This window comes from Populus trichocarpa, chromosome 18, assembly GCF_000002775.5.
Source record: "Populus trichocarpa isolate Nisqually-1 chromosome 18, P.trichocarpa_v4.1, whole genome shotgun sequence".
Taxonomy (NCBI): Eukaryota; Viridiplantae; Streptophyta; class Magnoliopsida; order Malpighiales; family Salicaceae; genus Populus; species Populus trichocarpa.
In genome coordinates, this window is record NC_037302.2 from 13,309,916 (window position 1) to 13,330,536 (window position 20,621).

The following is a 20,621-nucleotide window of genomic DNA, read 5'->3' on the forward strand; positions in this document are numbered from 1 at the left end:
GAATTTCAACTATTAACCTGTTAAATATTGAAATATAAAATTAAGATTAAAAACATATAAATTAAAAAAAAAATACTGCTTGAATAAATAATATTTTGTGGTGCGCCATAAATATGGCACATTTTCTTTTAGTATTTTATTAATTAATTAAATAAATATGTCAATGTATGAATAAAATATTAATTATACCAAACCTCTACGTATCTTAATTTAAATCAAGCTACATCACAAAATGAGCCTACCCGTTCATCCTACCTTCACTATTAACGCCAGGTGACCTCGGGTGCCTGCTCCTGTAAAAAGGCTATCCTGTCATCTGCTTGTTGTAATCCTATAAATATATATTAACTCCAAGTTGTTTCATAAATTAACATATTCTGAAATTAAAATTATTATTATTTTTTAAAGTATTTTTTATTTTAAAATATATTAAAATATATATTTTTTATTTTTTAAAATTTATTTTTAACATCACAATATAAAAAAATCTAAGAATATTATAAAAACATAATTTGAAGCAAAAATCAATAATCAAATTTTAATGAAAAGTAGGTTGAACCTCAATGTGAAACATGCACTACAAGTTTGTGTGGCGTTGTGGTTGATCTGTCATTTTTCTATTGTTTTTTATTTCTTGCTTTAATTTTTTTTATTTGTTTTTTTATTATTTTAATGTGCATATATCAAAAATAAATAAAATATTTCCAAGCAAAAAATACTTTGAAATATAATTTTTACTATACTTTCAAATAGGCTCTAGTTCCGTGATAAATTATAATTGTTAAATTTAGTTTGAAATCAAACCTTTATATTAACCTATAATTATTTTTCCCGATACTTCAAATAATTAACGATTTTGTCTAGAGCGATAATCATGTAGTTGGTTTTCAAATCAAAGATTTGTCTTTTAATTAACTTATTCTTTGAAGACAAAAATGAATATTTAGGATTTGAAATGTAATTGATTTTCAAATTAATCACTAACCACTTGCTATAAATATCATGCAGGCTCTGAAGGACCATCAAGGCTTAACAAATTGGAAAGTCTTAATTTAAGCTCAAATTACCTGAACGATAGCACCTTATCATTTCTCAAAGGGCTTTCATCTCTCAAATATCTATATCTTGATTATAATCAGTTATATGGATCAATAAATACAAAAGGTACTTCAAGACACACAAACACATCATCACAACCACTTGAATGTTAGACACACAAATTGAAATTTATGCGGATCAATTCATAACTTCATATCAAATAACACAACATTGTGTTATTTGATATGAAGTTATGAATTGATCCGCATAAATTTCAATTTGAGAATAAAAGGCCTAAAGGTTTTATATTAATTCTTTTGTATTGTTTTCTTAACTCAGAATTTGATTCATTGAGCAACTTGAAGGTGCTATCGCTGTTCAGAAATAAAATCCAAGATTTTGTAACCTTAACAGGTATCAATTAATTAAGGGCTGTATAACTCTTTTATTTCTTTATTTTTCTCTCTCTTTTTATGCGTGTTTGTTTTCAATATTTAAATAACAAAACACTTGGTATCAATTATATATTTAAATTAGCGGAATCCAAAGCTGGAAGATGTAATTGTATCTCGATTTAGCACACCTGAACCTCAGACTTTGCTAGACTTCAAACACCCTACATCCTTCTTAATTTTAATCTTTTAAGTTTTAGATTAAGTATATTTGGTCTTTGTAGTTCGTATTTTGGTTGAAAATTTATTTTTATTATATTTCAATCCGAAAAACAATAAGACAGGAGGGATAGGCAGGTCATATTTCTTCCATGAAAAACATTAATCATGATTTTTTTTCCTGCATGGCTTAAGAAAACATATCTTTCTCTATTAAATTAAAAAAAATCACAAATTTCAGTTCTAACATATCAAAAATTAAAAATTAAAATTAAAATTAAAATTAACAAAATATTATTTGAATCAATAATGCATTGTAAGGTAGTGCCCTAAACAAAAACATTCTCTTTTAGTATGTTATTTAATAAAAAAAATTTAACATTAACAAACTAAATTAAATAAAAAAAATTCATTAAAAGAAAAACCACAAAGAAAAAGAAAAAAAACCCAGAAAGGCATAAAAAACATAAAAAAATAAATAAAAACAAAGAAGAAGAAAAAGAAGAAAGGCATAAACAACGAAAAATAAATAAATAAGATTAAAAATAATAATAAATAAAAACAGGAAAAAGACAAAAAAAAAAAAAAAGAGAAGAAGACAACTCAGCTTTTACTATGGACTGCATTAATTAAATAGATGTGTCGAATAAAATATTAATTATACTAAACCTTATGTACCTTTATTTAAATCAAGCTGCATCACAATACTATTTTAGATTTGATTGTGGGTTTGATAAATTAATATATTAAGAGCTTTTTGGTGTTGTAGTTGAACCGTCGTTATTTTATGAATATGTTTTATTTCAAATTAAGTTTTATATATATATTTTTAGATCGTTTTGATGTGTTGATATCAAAAATAAATTTTTTTTAAAAAAAATTATTTTGATGTATTTTCAAATAAAAAAACATTTTGAAACATAATTTTTACCACATTATCAAAGAAACACTAACTTATATGATGAATAATGAATAATTATTTAGCTTGATACCAAATCATTGGATTAACCTATTATTTTTTATTTCAATTTCCAACTACACTTCAGATAATTAATGATTTTGACATGAGGGATAATCCTGTAGTTGGTTTTCAAATCAAAGACTTGTTTCTTAATTAAATTCTTTGAAGAAAAAAATGAATATTTAGAATTTGAGATGTAATTGATTTTTAAAAAAATTAATCACTAACCGCATGCTATAAATATCATGCAGGTTCTGAAGGACCACTACGGCTTAACAAATTGGAAAGTCTTAATTTAGGCTTTAATAGAATCAACGATAGCACCTTATCATTTCTCAAAGGGCTTTCATCTCTCAGGCATTTATATCTTGATTACAATCAGTTAGATGGATCAATAGACACGAAAGGTTACATGCCTACATATATTTCTTTTCTATATATTTTACATGTGATAAAATGATTTTATTTTATTTTATTTTTGTTAGTAATTTTTTAATATAATCTTGAAACTACCTAGTTAATTGGAATTAAATAATAAATAATCAAAACCGATGTTATACATAAAAATAATTAAAGTCCCTTTTAATAATCACTAATTAAAGTCCCGATGTTATATGCAAGGAATTACATAATTATCTCGTAATCATCTTTTACATGTTTTTTTCTAGAATAACATGCTTGCCTTTTCTAAAAACAAATTCTTTATCGATCATAATAATCTTTTACTCTATTTTTTACTTTATTAATATGAATAACTTATTTTCTTAAACTTAAATTTACTCGAACGATAGGAATAAATTAAGTTAATCTTGGACTCGTAGCATTTTTGTGAAACTATTAGAAGAACTAAACATGTATATAAGAAAAGAATATTTAATACATGGAATTACGAATCTTTAATAGTATATTATTAAAATAATAAGTATATGGATTTTTTCCCTTAGATAAATATATGAACAATGATAATATATTTCTTTTTTGTATCAATGAAAAATAATTTTATTCTTTTGAAGTATTATTTTCATTCTTAGTTTTTTTATAAAAAATTTATTTGTTTTCAATAATGATTTGTTAAATATTTTGTTTTTAATTTGATCTTTATTCTTTAATTTTTATTTTTTTTCCTTAGTTTTTTTTGTTAAAATTTTATTAGTTTTCAATTTCAATAAAAATTATGTTATTTTATTTTTAATTTATTTGGTTTTGTTGTGCTTTCACATAAAACACCTACTTTAATTAATTATAAAAGAAGCAAGGAATTACATGATAATCTCGCAATCATCCTTTACATGTTTTTTCTAGAATAGCATGCTTGCCTTTTCTAGAAACAAATTCTTTATCAATTATAATAATCTTTTACTCTATATTTTTTTACTTTATTTTTTCTCCATCTAATATATGAATAACTTATCGGTTGCAAGGATCAATAGATACCAAGTGTGAGAGACACGCAAAAACACATATGTTAGCAACAAGCCTAAAAGTTTCCTTAATTTATTGCTACTTAGTAGTTGATTCACTGAGCAATAATATCTCTTTAGAATAATTAAGAATTTAAATTATATATGCATCAAGAAAATTAGATTTTTAGTTTTAGTTTTAGGGAGAAATTTTATTAAAACCAATTTCATATTAATAAGAAAAAAATTATAAACTGACACTAAGTTAGGAAAAAAAAAAAGATTATTATTACTATTTTCAAATGAATGTAATTAAATCATTAAGAAGTTGATTACATGTGAATAATTAAACAACCATATTATATTATTGCCTCAATGCAGAGCCATATAACTAGTTTAGTAACAGTTTCCTTGTCCTCGTATATAAAAAGAACTTTCATTAATCCTAATATTATATAAATAAGATGAAGTTATGGGTTGATATTCCCTACAAGCTTCAATTCCAAAACAACAACCCTTTTTAGTTTTATAGTAACTAACTTGTTTTTTTTTATATATAATTTGAATTGCTACTTAGAAATTGATTCTCTGAGCAAGTTGGAGGTTCTAAGCCTAAGCAAAAATAGTATCCATAGTTTCTCTAAATCTAGAGGTATGTGTACTGTCATCACTCTACTTTAGTGTTCCCATGTGATGTTTGTCTACCCTGCATGATCTTGCCTTAACTGACAATTTCCAATATTTGTTTTATCCTTATTACAGAAAATACAGGTTTTAGCAACTTAAGCATTCTCTATCTAGATTATGTCTTCAGTGAAGCCCGTGTTTTTATACTACAATCACTGAGCGCATTCCCAAACCTTAAAGTTCTTTCTATGCGATACTATGATCTTTTTAACATACATGGTCAAGGTAAATGCGTTTGAAATAGTAATTTCTATAAGTTTGTGTTACTTTTCCTAATATTATAGATACATTTCCATCTTCAATACCACTACGGTTTTTGGTTTAATTATCACAGGGATATTGCCGAACCTCAAGTTTCTAGAACGACTGGACTTGACCGAGTCATCCCTTGTCAACTATAACTTCTTTCAAACAGTTGGAAAGTTTACCTCTCTCAAGAGCTTAATTTTGCCCAACAGCGGACTTAGTGGCCCCATATCTGCTCCCCATGGTAAAATTGATTTTGTTTTCTCTATCTATAGGATTCTACAGTTTCCATTACATTATTGTATGCTAAATTTCTTTTAGCATGAATAATTTACAGGCCTTTGTGAGTTAAAACATCTCCACGAGCTAGATATCAGCCACAACGATCTCAATGGTTCTTTACCTTCGTGCCTCTTGAATTTGACAAACCTTCAAGCTTTAGATATCTCTTTCAACAACTTCACAGGGAATATATCCTTGAGTCCCATTGGAAGTCTCGTTTCCATTCAAGATCTAAATATTTCAGACAATCACTTCCAAATCCCTATCTCACTTGGCCCATTTTTTAACCTTTCAAAACTCAAGCATTTGAATGGTGACCGTAATGAGATATACGAGTCAACAGAGCTGGTACACAATTTGATTCCAAGGTTCCAGTTACAGAGGCTTTCTTTGGCATGTACTGGATCCGGTGGGACATTTCCGAAATCCCTGTACTATCAGCATGACCTTCAATTTGTTGATCTCTCACACATCAAAATGACAGGAGAATTTCCGAGCTGGTTGTTACAAAACAACACAAAACTCGAAGGGTTTTATTTGGTCAACAATTCCCTTTCAGGATCTTTCCAATTAGCAAATCATTCCCTTGTGAGGTTGTCACATTTGGATATCTCGAGAAATCGCATCTACAATCAAATTCCCACCGAAATTGGAGCATGTTTCCCGAGGTTAGTGTTTTTGAACCTATCCAGAAATGATTTCTGTGGTAGCATTCCCTCTTCGATCAGCAATATGAGCCTCTTGGAAGTCTTAGATTTGTCCAATAATGGCTTGTCAGGCAACATACCCGAGCAGTTGGTGGAAAACTGTTTATCATTACGTGTTCTCATGCTTTCAAATAATTTTTTGAAAGGCCAGTTTTTCTGGAAAAATTTCAACTTAAAATACTTTACCGAGCTGATATTAAGAGGGAATCAGTTAACCGGGATTCTTCCGAATAGCTTATCTAATTGTTCTGCATTGCAAGTATTGGATGTCAGTCTCAACAATTTGTCTGGTACGATACCGAGATGGATAGTGAATATGTCTTCTCTTCAATATTTAGACCTTTCAGAGAACAATTTTTTTGGAAGTCTACCATCCAACTTTTGTTCTTCATGGATGATGACAGAAGTTTATTTATCAAAAAATAAACTAGAAGGATCACTGATTGGTGTACTCGATAGCTGTTTGTCGCTGAAGAGATTAGATCTTAGCCATAATTATTTTAGAGGTGGCATTCCCGAGTCAATTGGTTCTTTGTCACAGTTGAGCTTTCTTTTTTTAGGTTATAATAATCTAGAAGCTGAAATCCCAATACAGCTATGCGAACTAAACAAATTAAGCTTGATTGATCTTTCTCATAATAATCTGTGTGGTCATATTCCTCCATGCCTAGATCCTAGAAGCGAGTGGTATAGGGAAAGTTACAATGCTTCAGGTCCTTCTATTACGTTGTCAGCATTTGCTCCTATGCCTTTGGAAGATCCTTCAGTTAATAAATCTGTTGAGATTACAACAAAGAGTATATCGTATTCATTCAAGGGAATCATCCTCACTTACATCTCCGGTATCGATCTCTCCTGCAACAATTTGACAGGAGAGATTCCGTTTGAGCTTGGATATCTTAGCAACATCCAGATGTTGAATCTATCCCATAATAGTTTAACAGGTCCAATACCACCTACATTTTCAAACCTGGCGGAAATTGAAAGCTTGGATCTTTCCTACAACAACTTGAATGGGGAAATTCCTCGTCAACTTATTGACTTAAACTTCCTATCTGCTTTCAGTGTAGCCCACAATAACTTATCTGGCAAAATACCAGAGATGGTTGCACAATTCTCAACATTTAAGAAGTCTACCTATGAGGAAAATCCATTGCTTTGTGGACCACCACTCACCAATAATTGTTTTGGAGAAATATCACCATCATCGTTGTCATGGTATCAGACTGACAAAAAAAAAGAAAACAGTTTCATTGATATGGAGGCTTTCTATGTGACTTTTTCAGTGGCATACATCATGGTTCTGTTGGCAATAGGTGCAGTTCTATACATAAACCCACAATGGCGACAAGCATGGTTTTACTTTATTGAGGAGAGCATCAATAATTGCTATTACTTTCATGTGGACAATCTACCTGTGCCAGCCAGGTTCAAACGATTTCAGCCTTGTGTCTAAAATAGTATTGGCTCCGTGTATACTTTGTTTAGTGTTTACATTTTCAAGTCGTGATTGATCAATAAACCAAGTCTTTATAGTTGGTATTAATATATGTTCAAACACTCTATGCCATCCTGCAAATAATGTTCTGTTTTTTTTTCTTACCTCGCTACCAAGCAAAGTTGAAATGAAGCAAATCATTTGTTTTCGATTATGCTTTCAAGACAAATTTCTCAACTAATTATATAGTTGCACCAACCTTTGAATTAGAGATTTGTAAAACTTCTTACTTTTGATGAGTTAAAGAGAAAATAGTATACCAGACTCAAGGCATTAAAAAGACAGCAATAATGTATTGATTTTTTATTTAATAATTTCTTGAACAGTGCTATGTTGGCTTTAGTGTTACCACTAATAAAATTATAGTATGATTTCTTTTAAGAAAAAATATGAAGGATAATGTTGGTGAAATATCAAGAGAGTTGACCTGAAATAATACAATGCAGTCAAGTTATTTAAAATTAAAGGTTTTGAGCAGTCGAGTGAAAATTTATCATAGTTAAACGAGAATTTATCATAGGCCAAACCAATATTGTGTTTAAAGGATCTTGGTTTTTGTCTATTTTCATAGATGTCTCGTGCTATTTCAAATTTCATAATATTTTCCTTTATGTTGTAGGATTTTGATATTATTATCTAGTCTAGATCAGTTTTCTAATCTATAAAAAACATTGTAAATCTTTTTAATAGTCATATAAAAAATAAATATCATTAAGTATATAAAAATGTTTTTATATATTATAATACTAATTTCAAAAAATTTCTTACCGGTTGAAATCCACTCCTGGAATCGTATTGATAACTTTATGTGAGAGATATCATCAAATCAATGAGCAAAATCAAGACTCTCTGAATCAATTCGATGTTGAAGCTTTGCTTTGCATCCAAGAGTCCCCTTCAATTTCAGCTCCCACCTTGGAAATGATTGCAAGTCTTAGTAGTGAAATATCTCTAATACTTTTAAGAGGAATATATAAGTTGTTTGTTATATTTTTCTGTATAATAGCAATGTTTTACTAAATTCCCAACTATAAAAACTCTATTTCTCATATTTTGTTTTTTAATATTTCATGACAAGTGATCGTAATTAATGGCTTCAAAATTAAATTTTAAGTTAAAATAAATTAATGGACGATGCTGGCCCTCAATTGTTCATAGTAATCAAACTCAACCCTAGCTAGTTTGATCCAGCAATTCTTTTTTAGTAGAAAAAAAAAGAGTTGGTTAGAAGAATAATTCAATTTTTGTCTATTATTATGAAAGACGCAGATTTATGATATAACTTGCAAAATTCTGTAGTTAATAAGCCTCATACAAAATTAATTTTTTTAGTAGAAAAAAAAAGAGTTGGTTAGAAGAATATTTTGTTTTCCGCTGCTTTTGCATTCTGGTTCTCTGTGATTGTTGATTATGGCTACTGAAAGAGATGATTTGCTCCAGTCTGTGAGTGTGAGGTTGGATGGGAAGAACTATTCGTATTGGAGCTATGTAATGAGAAATTTTCTTAAGGGTAAGAAGATGTGGGGGTATGTTAGTGGAGCTTATATGATACCTAAGAATATTGAGGAGGGGGATGTTGTTTTGATAGATACATGGGAAGCAAATAATGCAAAGATCATTACTTGGATCAACAATTCTGTTGAGCATTCGATAGGTACGCAGTTAGCGAAGTATGAGACAGCAAAAGAGGTTTGGGATCATCTGCAAAGGTTATTCATGAAATCAAATTTTACAAAACAGTATCAGTTAGAGAATGACATACGAGCTCTTTACCAGAAGAATATAAGTATTCAGGAGTTCTATTCTGCCATGACAAATCTTTGGGATCAATTGGCTCTTACAGAATCGGCAGAATTAAAAGCATGTGATGCTTATATTGAACGTAGAGAGCAGCAACGATTGTTGGTTAATACAAACTAAAAGATGATAAATAAATTGAGAGATTAATACAAACTAAAAGATGATAAATAAATAAATATCAATCAATTTGAGACAAATGCAAAATGATGCAAGTGGACAATATACCTTATGGCCGCCTTTCAGTTGTTTTCCCCCTAAATTAATGCATTGGAAAATAGAGCAATGAAGTGGTCTTTACGCTGAATGTGTCTCCCACGGCAAAAAAAATTAATGCAATCAATCAGACAGTGCCCGCTGGAAAATTACTCCAAGAAATTTCAATGAACCACCAAAACAAGGAAGAAAACAAAAACGTTAATAATGGTGAAAATGACCTTACATTATCGGTCGATCGAGATGATTTAAGTTTTTTTTAAAAAAAAAATTAATTACTTCTCAAATATTATAAATTAACGTCACACGTTAATTTAAGAGATCCTTTTTTTAAAACGTACTAACAATCCAACACAAAGTCATCTAAAATATTTACAAATAGTTATAGCATTTAACTATTTATGTAGGGTTCTCTTTTTAAAATATTTTTTATTTAAAAATGTTTTAAAATAATTCATTTCCGCGTGCATGTCATGCTCCTCCATTGTTTTTTCAGCCTGTCCAGTTCCAGTATCTGCACACCACGCCCTGCCGCTGTTTCCGGTGTTTTTTCCGCGTTCCTCCAGGAATAAAAAAATGTTATTTTTTCTTGTTTAATTATTTAAATATTTATTCATGTAGTTTTCATGTTTAAAGTGTTTTTTTGGATTGCACAATATAATTTATGTATTTGCACAATCGTTGTGTGATCTACATATATTTTATTTATGTTGAATAATATTTTTCCATCCTACATTAACCATAATTCTATAAGTAGAATCACCTTCGAAGTGACTAAATCTGCTTCAATATATTTAAGAGTCAAATAATGCCACTCATCAGTATTCTAAATGCGAAGAGAAGAGTAGAAGCAACGTGATAGCTATGCAGGTGAGACTCAATAATAATGATAATAATTATTTTTTAAAATATTTTTTATTTAAAAATATATTAAAATAATATTTTTTATTTTTTAAAAATTATTTTTAATATTAATACATTAAAGCTATCCAAAAATATAAAAAAATAATTAATTTAAAGTAAAAAAATAAATAAAAAATAATTTTTTTTTAAAAAATGTAAAGACAAATGGGATATTCAACCTCTTGGTGTCACTATTAATAATTGATGTCGATTGATGCAAATGCTGACACTAGCGAAGAATTAAGAGGCCAATAAGCCAAAGAAAGAAGACTCAAATGTATGTGGAAAATTATGCCATTTGATGTGATATTGCAATTCAACTGCCAACACACCACGGCTGATAGATGCTGACATCCCATTAACTGTCTTACTTCTCATACTGATATGTCGTTTAAGTTTTACTAGCTATGCGGCATCTCCATCCTCAATTTGGTTGACATAATATTCCATGTCTTCGATGCTAATCGCGATGGGAACTTAAGTTCGGATGAGTTTGTAAGAGTTCGGCAGGGACGTGAGACGGCAAGCCCTATCCCGAGAGAACCAGGATTGAAGAGATTGATGTCTTGTTGTGCAAACTGCGCCAAAAATTACTCACCTGCAAAGCGTCTCCTCTAATATATTGGCCAATACATGGTAAACCTGGACATTTATGTAAAGCATATCACCATAGGTATGACAGGTCAGTGACTAACCAACATCTAGTTGCCCGGTAGCAGATTGTCATTTTTTTTGCTTTTTTGTCTTCATGGGGTTGCACTAGAAGTATTCACTACTGAGATAGGTATTAAAGATTGTCAGGTTTCGTCTGCAGATTGAAGTGAGTGTATCATGGATAATCCAGAAAAAGCATGGCATTCTCCACTACATCCAACTCTGATCGATCGGAAACAAGCTCAGACTCCAATCCAACTTGTATTTGCTCCTTCAAGTCACACCAAGTTGTCTCATTTAAGTTTTAGAGGTGAAATACTCCCTGCACATTTCCTCTCGTACTCAAGGTCATAACGGACAGAGATGGGATCAGCATGCTTATTCTTGCCATGAATATAGTACAGTACAGAGGCTTCGCTTTGTTTGTAGAAAATTATGCCATCAATAATTTTCCACGATTTTCACGGCCTTGCGTATAAATGTATCCGTGGAGTCTGTTTGTTGTTAAGCCTGCATGGCTTAAATGATCTTATTTTTTCTATTTTACTTGGTTTCGTAGATATCTTGTGCTATTTTAAATTTTATAATATTTTCTTTTATGTTCTAGGATCTCGACAATATTATTATCCAGTCTAGATTGGTTTTTAATCTATAAAAAACATTATAAATCTCTTTAATAGGCATATAAAAAATAAATATCATTAAGTATATAAAAATATTTTTATATACTATAATACTAATTTCAAAGATTTTCTTACCGATTGAAAATCCACTCCTGGAATCGTATTAATAACTTTATATGAGAGATATCATCAAATCAATGAGCAAAATTAAACCTTGTTTGGTGTAGGCCTGATTTGCAAAGACATTCTGGACCTTCAACCCAACTTCAGAAACTAGGCTTGAGGATATGGTGCTAGGACTTGAAATGCGTTAGCCCAAGCTTTTGCTAGGCCAGTTCTCTGAATCAATTCGATGTTGAAGCTTTGCTTTGCATCCAAGAGGCCCCTTCAAATTCAGCTCCCACCTTGGAAATGATTGCAAGTCTTAGTAGTGAAATATCTCTAATACTATAAGTTGTTTGTTATATTTTTCTGTATAATAGGCTAATAGCAATGTTTTACTAAATTCCCAACTATAAAAACTCTATTTCTCATTTTTTTTCTTAATATTTCGTGACAAGTGATCGTAATTAATGGCTTCAAAATTAAATTTTGAGTTAAAATAAATTAATGGACGATGCTGGCCCTCAAATGTTCATAGTAATCAAAGTCAACCCTAGCTAGTTTGATCCGGCAATTCCTTTTCAGTAGGAAAAACAAAGTTGGTTAGAAGAATAATTCAATTTTTGTGTACTATTATGAAAGACGCAGATTTATGATATAACTTGCAAAATTCTGTAGTTAATAAGCCTCGTACAAAATTAATTTTTTTTACCAGTCGAATTGTAGCAAAATAATATTCTTGCAAAATAGGTTTTGAATTCAAATCCCATGTTAGCAACTCATCGGTAATATTAAGAGATAGAAAATTAATATATGTGAAAAGAGCTTGTAAATATATGAAATATTAACCAAATTGGTTTCCATCCCAGGAGAAAAAAACTCAAAAGAACAGCAACAATAGATAATTGGCTGCAGGTAACTTCTATATATGTGATTGTCCCGTGGTTTTTCCTCTCATTTTGAGAGGGTTTTCCACATAAAATTATTGTCTCCTTTCCCTTCTTCTATCTCTCTCTCTCTTTCTCTTAATTTTTTTCTTCCTGTTCTGCTGTTCCTTACAGTAAACATGACTTTCAACAGCATTTTCTTCGGTATTTTCTTAAAAAATGTTGTTTGAATGTCTTATGATTATATTCCATGTAAATTGTTGTAAATTTTGATATTTTCTTCATTTCATTTTGATTTTTTATTTAAAAAATTATAAAATATTTAAAAACATACCATTAAATTAACTATAATCAACGATGATCTAAGAATTATTTAATTATTCTCATGTTATAAATATTATTTCTCTTTTATAAACTAAGAGTATTAAATTATAATTAATTTGCAACAAGACAAATCCCAAGCATATTGGATTTTTTTATGTTATAAATTATAATTATATATCGTGTCCAAACCCTGCTGGCACCTTCTTCCACGTGGTACAATCCTATCCTTTCAACCCCTCATCACTTCCGATCACCCCACCAAACCCAATCACAGATCGTCCGTTCACAAAAAGCGCGGGAAAACGAAAAAAAGCCAAAAAAATAAAGATATAAAAAAATAAAAAATCCGACACGCGACCATTTCACGGCTCTCCACGCAGGGTGAGAAGGAAGCCGAGCTCGTCGTCCGGACTCTCATTTTCTTCTCGTTTTCCCTTCTTTTCCTTTCTTCCTATGGCGCCAAGAAAGAAGGCTGAAGAGACGAAATCGATGTCGTCAGAGAAGCCAGCGACTAGGAGGTCGGCTCGGATGACTCGGAGCACAGCTAGGCGATTCAATGCGAAGCTGACTGAGTTACCGACCGAGTCGGGAAAGAAGAGAAAGCAAGAGAAAGCAGCAGAGAGTAAGGAGAAGAAGGTGAAGACTCAAGAGAAAGAAGAAGAGCTAATATCTGTAAATATATGAAATATTAACAATCAGCAATTACCTACTGTCTAAGCATGAAATCTCTCACTCTGTACAGATATTAGCTCAAGCTCATGTGATGGCAAATATTGGAGAAGCCAAAAGTTTTAAATCCATGGCTACATTCTGCAAAGCAAATAAAAATGTTAAAAGGCTTCGGCCAATGAAGACAGCACAATTAAGATGATCTGATACAAAAATTAATGCAGAAGGATTTAAATAGTTGGAGACGTGGATTACCTGGGAAGCCTATCACAAACACATTTTTATAGGCCAAATAAACAAGTTCAATCCAAAAATAGATTTTCATGTTTGAAGTGTTTTTTTAGATTGCACAATGTGATTTATGTGTTTGCACAATACATTGTGTGATTTACATATTTTATATATATAAATCTCATCAAAACCCATTGAATGTGTGTAATAGACCATAAATCTATTTTAGAACATGATCAAGAGATGAATCAATTCTCAATTTTCCATAACTAACTTTTTAGATCTAATGTCCATATAACCGCATCTACAGAATAAATGTTTTTTTTTTCATTACATATTGACCTTCATATAAAAGTTTGAATACTAATTAGAATTTCTAGTTATCTTAACTACATGACTAGTTTTTATCTATTTTTATATCTAGTGCCTGTTTATTTTTGTATTTTAAAAGTATTTTAAGAAAATTTAAAATTTTTTAATTTTTTTTATTTCGAATTAAATTTTTTGGTGTTTTTAAATTATTTTAATATAATGATGTCAAAAATAAATTTTTAAAAAATAAAAAATATTATTTTATTATATTTCTAAATAAAAAATATTTTTAAAAATAATAATTACTAAAAAAAACTTGATTCAATCAATAATAGCAGTAATAGTTTTTTTTGTTTTTTGAAACATTGCTGGTATCAAATAGTGGCTGCTAGGTCTACTAAAAAAACTCGTAGAATTTTGGGTTCTTGGATAAGTTTACAAAAGCTGCTGGCGAGTGAGTGTTTTTATGTTACAATCTTTTTAAAGTATTTTTTTAAAATTATTTTTTGTTTAAATAAATTAAATTGTTTTTTTTTTATGTGTTTACATGATTTTGATGTATTAATATTAAAAATTTTAAAAAAACTATTATTTTAATATATTTTTAAATTAAAAAAAGCATGCATCACACGTTTATAGCCTACCCAAAAGTAAATGTCTTCCCATTTCCTCTTTAGTTTCAGACTAGCTTCATGCTCGTGCTTCGCTGCAGGGTGCATAATCAGCCATCTAATGTAAGAATAAAAATAGAAGCTAGCGGTTATAACAGATCAAATTAATTGAATAAATCAGTGATCAAAAAGATTTAAGGTTGCTCATTTTCTCAGTTGACTCCAAGTCAATGTCTGAATCTCCTCTTTTATGCGACGAAGACTTCCAAACTGGGCCGAAGCTTCTTGCTCACCCAGCGAAGTATACATTTTATTGGACGACGAAGCACAAACACGATGATGCATTTTTATTTATTGATTTTCAATGAAGTTATCGAACACAAGGGAGCACTATCAATAAAATAAAACCATGTTCTCCTCTGATATCACCACTTACGAACAGACAGAGGTGGAAACATGCGCACTATTATAAAGGAAAGATCAGAAGAAAAGAAAGCTCTGGTCGAGACTCTGATATCCTAACCTTTCTCAGAATGCCCTCGTAATTTCCTCACATGGCCTTGGACTGATAATTAGCTCAACGAAACAGTTGCTTAGCTTGATTTATAAATGCCACCCTCCATCTATATGTTCCCTACCGCACTCCACACTCTTCAAATGATAAAAAAATTCACTTCAAACATTTCTTTTATGCCTCATTCTTCTTCTCTTTCATCATATTTGCAGGTGAGAAACGTCCACAATTTCTTGGAAAAAGCCTTGTGGATTCATCTATAGTCAATATTTCTAAAGCGAGGACTAGGTCTCACACTCACACTTCATGCCTAATCCTAAATCATTATCCTATTATTGGTGACCCTTTTATCATGAATATAATCCATTGAATCTATTTTAGAACATGACCAAGAAACAAGCCAATTCTCAATTTTCCATAACCAACTTTTTAGATCTAATGCCTTTATTTCTACAGTGAGGAGTAGGTCTCACACGTCAGGCTTTATTTTAAATCATTATCTTACTATTGATGACCATTTTATCATGAATATAATAGTTTAGGAAAAACTTTAAGCTTAGGATTATTGTGAATTCAAACATTAAACTACTTATATTTGATGGGAAGTATAGAATAAATGTTATTTTTTCTATTATACAATCAGCTTTTTACATGAAACTCTAAATACTAATTAAAATTTCTAATTATCATAAATAAATAAGTAGTTTTTATTTATTTTTATAATTAGTGTCCATTTATTCTTGTGTTTTAAAATAGTTTTTAAAAATTTAAATTTTTTATTTTTTATTTTTTTAAATTAATTTTTTAATATTTTTATATTATTTTAATGTGTTAATATCACAAATAAATTTTCAAATCAGACATAATCATTCAAGATTAATACAAACTAAACGATGATAAATAAATAACTACCAATCAATTTGAGACAAATGCAAAATGATGCAAGTGGACGCTTGAAAAATAGAGCAATGAAGTGGTCTTTACGCTCAATGTGTCTCCCACGGCAAAAAAAAATAATGCAATCAGTCAGTGCCAGCTGGAAAATTACTCCAAGAAACTTCTTGGAAGTAACAATCCAACTCAAACACAAAGCCGTCTAAAATATTTACAAATAGTTATAACATTTAATTATTTATGTAGGGTTCTCTTTTTAAAATATTTTTTATTTTAAAATATTTTAAAATAATTCGTTTCCGCGTGCATGTCATGCTCCTCCATTGTTTTTTCAGCCTGTCCAGTTCCAGTATCTGCACACCACGCGCTGCTGCTGTTTCCAGTGTTTTTTCCGCGTTTCTCCGGGAATAAAAAAAATGTTATTTTTTCTCGTTTAATTATTTAAATATTTATTCTAAATGTGAAGTGTTTTTTTGGATTGCACAATGTAATTTGTGTATTTGCACAATAGTTGTGTGATTTACATATATTTTATTTATGTTGAATGATATTTTTCCATCCTACATTAACCATAATTCTATAAGTAGAATCACCTTCGAAGTGACTAAATCTGCTTTAATATATTTGAGAGTCAAGTAATGCCACTCATTGGTATTCTAAATGCGAAGAGAAGAGTAGAAGCAACGTGATAGCTCTGCAGGTGAGACTCAATAATAATTATTATTTTTAAAAATATTTTTTTATTTAAAAATATATTAATATAATATTTTTTATTTTATAAAAATTATTTTTAACACATTGAAACTATCAAAGCTATAAAAAATAATTAATTTAAAATAAATAAATAAATAAATAAAATTTAAAATTTTTTCATATTTTTTTTTATAAATGTAAAGACAAAGGGGATATATAGTCAACCTCTTGGTGTCACTATAAATTATTGATGTCGATTGATGCGAATGCTAACACTAGCGAAGAAGGAAGAGGCCAATAAGCCAAAGAAAGAAGACTCAACTGTACTGACTTCCAAATTGGGTCACCCAGCGAAGGTAGGTATAGATTTTATTGGACGACAATCATATTAATAAATACGGGACGACAAATCACAAACATAATCATGCTTTTTTATTTTTATATTGATTTTTATGCACAGGGGATCGCGTACAATAAAACTATTTCTCCTTCTTTCCGATCAAATTAATTAAGATCTCTTTAATCGAATTAAATACAATGTTGTTTTTACCGGTTTAATTCTCATACATCTTAGAATTATTAAAGATTTATATAATTATTAATTTTAAAACTTGTTAAATTAATCGAGGTATATACAAGTTGATTTGAACATCCACATTAATTAAAAAAAAATCATAATTCTCTTTAATTAAATTACTCCAACAAAATTCAATGAACTGCCAAAATAAGGAAGAAAATAAAAATGTTAACAATGGTCAAAATGATTTTTTTATTTTTTAACATTTATTTTTTAATTAACATATTAAAACTATATAAAAAACTAAAAAAAATCTAATTTAAGACAAAAATTTTAAATTTTAATAAAATGTATGTAAAAATTCAACGACAAACTCCCCTTGCTCTCCTATTGACTGTAGAGATAGAATGAAACTGCCAAGTATATATATATATATATAAACTTGAGGTGGGCTATACCAACATAATCTCATCAAGGCTTTTAAACCATTTTAGAACATGATGAAGAGACTGGTGAGAAATCCTAGTTTTCCATGACCAACTTTCAGATATAATGCTATATTTCCAAATTAAAGATGGTTTTCTGCAAGTCTTTAAGATTAAACAAGTTTTATTTAAGAGTAATAATTTCACATTGTGTTCTAAAACAAAAAACAAAAATTGAAACTTCATGGAAATTGATGGACTGAGTAACCTTACGTCACCTTCCATAAAAGATCCACTTGATCAAAGATGGGCCCGCCGTTCAATGAACACGCGGACGGCAATGCATGGTGCTCTCCCCTATAAAGAGCCTTTGGCTCCTAACAAGTATTTGATACATTAATTTCAAGCAGAAACAGAGGGGTACAAATGGGATTCAACAGGTTCTCTCTGCCAGCAGTGGCGGTGATAATGATGATTAATGCCATGCTTCTATCACAAGGGTGTTTCGAGGAAGAACGAATTGCTCTTTTGCAAATCAAAACTTCCTTTCGTGACCACCCAAATGACTTTCCATCCCCGGTACTCTCTTGGGGAAAAGATGCCCTCTGTTGCAGCTGGGAAGGAGTTACCTGCAGCAATTCCACTACAAGACGAGTCATCGAAATCGATCTTTCCTTCGCAAGATATGAGTGGTACTCATCTATGGGAGATTGGTACCTAAATGCATCTATATTTCTTCCCTTCCAAGAACTCAATGTTCTTGACTTGAGTGAAAATGGCATAGCTGGCTGTGTTGCGAATGAAGGTTTGCCTCTTCCTCCAAGACTTCATCTTTCGTAATTTTAGCACGAAAATGAACATATATAAACTGAAATCGATTTATTCTTTTAATTAATCAAATAATTTCTTTGGCTTTATACCCTAACAACTAACTAGAAATCTTGCATGCACGCAGGTTTCGAAAGGCTATCAAGACTTGCAAAATTGGAGGTTCTTTACTTGGGTGACAATAACTTGAACGATAGCATCCTATCATCCCTCAAAGAGCTTTCATCTCTTAAATATCTAAATCTTGGTGGCAATCTGTTGCAAGGATCAATAAACATGAAAGATACTTAGACTCACACAAACATATCATCATAACTAATTGAAATGTCTACGTGACCTAGGAAAACATATCTCTCTCTGCTAGATAAAAAAAAATCATGAATTTGAATTTTTACATACCAAATATTAAAATAAATAAATAAATAATACTATTTAAATAAATAATACTTTGTAAGGTGATCCACCATAAAAGCACATTCTCTATTTTATTAATTAATTAAATAGTTGTGCCAAAGTGTGAATAATATATTAATTATACCAAACCTCATTATACCTTTATTTAAATCAAGCTACATCATAATACTATTTTAGATTCCGGGCTTGTTTGTTGTTATTATTGAACTGTTATTTTGTTATTTTTTGAATTGTTTTGCTTTAAAAATAAATTTTTAAAAATAAAAAAATATTTTAATATGTTTCCAAATAAAAAAACATTTTGAAACGTAATCTTTACGATATACACTCTCAAACAGGTTCTAAGTTATGAGATGAATAATTATTTAGCTTGATACTTGTTTTTTTTTTTTTCAATTTACAACTACACTTCAAATAATTAACAATTTTGAAATGATTGATAATCATGTAGTTGGTTTTCAAATCAAAGACTTCTTTCTTAATTAAATTTTTTGAAGACAAAAATGAATATTTAGGATTTGAAATGTAATTGATTTTTTTAAAATTAATCACTAACCGCTTACTATAAATATCATGCAGGTTATGAAGGACCATCGAGGCTTAACAAGTTGGAGAGTCTTGATTTAGGCTATAATAGAATCAACGATAGCACCTTATCATTCTTCAAAGGGTTTTCATCTCTCAAGCATCTATATCTTTATAATCAGTTGGACGGATTAATAGACACGAAAGGTTACATGCCTACATATATTCCTTTATATATATATATATATATATATATATATTACTAGTTTTTTTTTCAAGTGATAAGATGATTTTATTTTATTTTTTGTTTGTAATTTTAGAATATAGTCTCAAAACTACCTAGTTAATTGGAATTAAATAATCAAAACCGATATTATACATGAAAATAATTAAAATCCCTTTTAATAATTATTACTAGCAACACACTTCCACAACTATCATCTGTTTCCTAAAATATTCTTAATACTTTATTATTAGAATAATAAGGATATGTATTTTTAATAGTATTTCTAAAATTTATTTAGTTTTGTTGTGCTTTCACATAAAACACCTACTTTAATTAATTATAGAGAAGCAAGGAATTACATAATTATCTCATAATCATCTTTTACATGTTTTTTCTAGAATAGTATGCTTGCCTTCTCTAAAAACAAATTCTTTATCAATTATAATAATCTTTTACTCTATTTTTTTACTTTATTAATATGAATAACTTATTTTCTTAAACTCAAATTTACTCAAACGATAGGAATAAATTAAGTTAATCTTGGACTCGTAGCGTTTTTGTCAAGCTATTAGAAGAACTAAACATGTCTATAAGAAAAGAATATTTAATACATGGAATTAGGAATCTTTAATAGTATATTATTAAAATAATAAGGATATGGATTTTTTTTCTTTAGATAAATATATGAACAAGGATAATATATTTGTTTTTCATATCAATGGAAAGTAATTCTTATTCTTTCTATTTTCTTTTATAAAATTTTATTTTGTTTTCAATTTACTCATTCAATTACAATTTGTTAAATATTTTGTTTTTAATTCTGTTT

The 20,621-nt window shown here is 29.5% G+C and overlaps 1 protein-coding gene across 8 annotated transcripts in view; it reads left to right on the plus strand.

Moving 5' to 3' along the window:
• LOC18111045 (receptor-like protein 15) overlaps window positions 1-20,621 on the plus strand; it is a 100,543-nt gene that overhangs the window by 48,402 nt on the left and 31,520 nt on the right. For 3 of the 8 annotated variants that reach the window (XM_052449270.1, XM_052449275.1, XM_052449274.1), the window contains exon 1: window positions 18,193-18,607. The exons of 4 other annotated variants lie outside the window; for them this stretch is intronic. In XM_052449270.1, coding sequence (XP_052305230.1) covers window positions 18,229-18,607 — 379 coding nt within the window. In that variant the 5' untranslated portion in view covers window positions 18,193-18,228. Of the gene's footprint in view, window positions 1-18,192; window positions 18,608-20,621 lie in introns of those variants that run through there. One more of the 8 variants, XM_052449277.1, reaches the window with a different exon arrangement.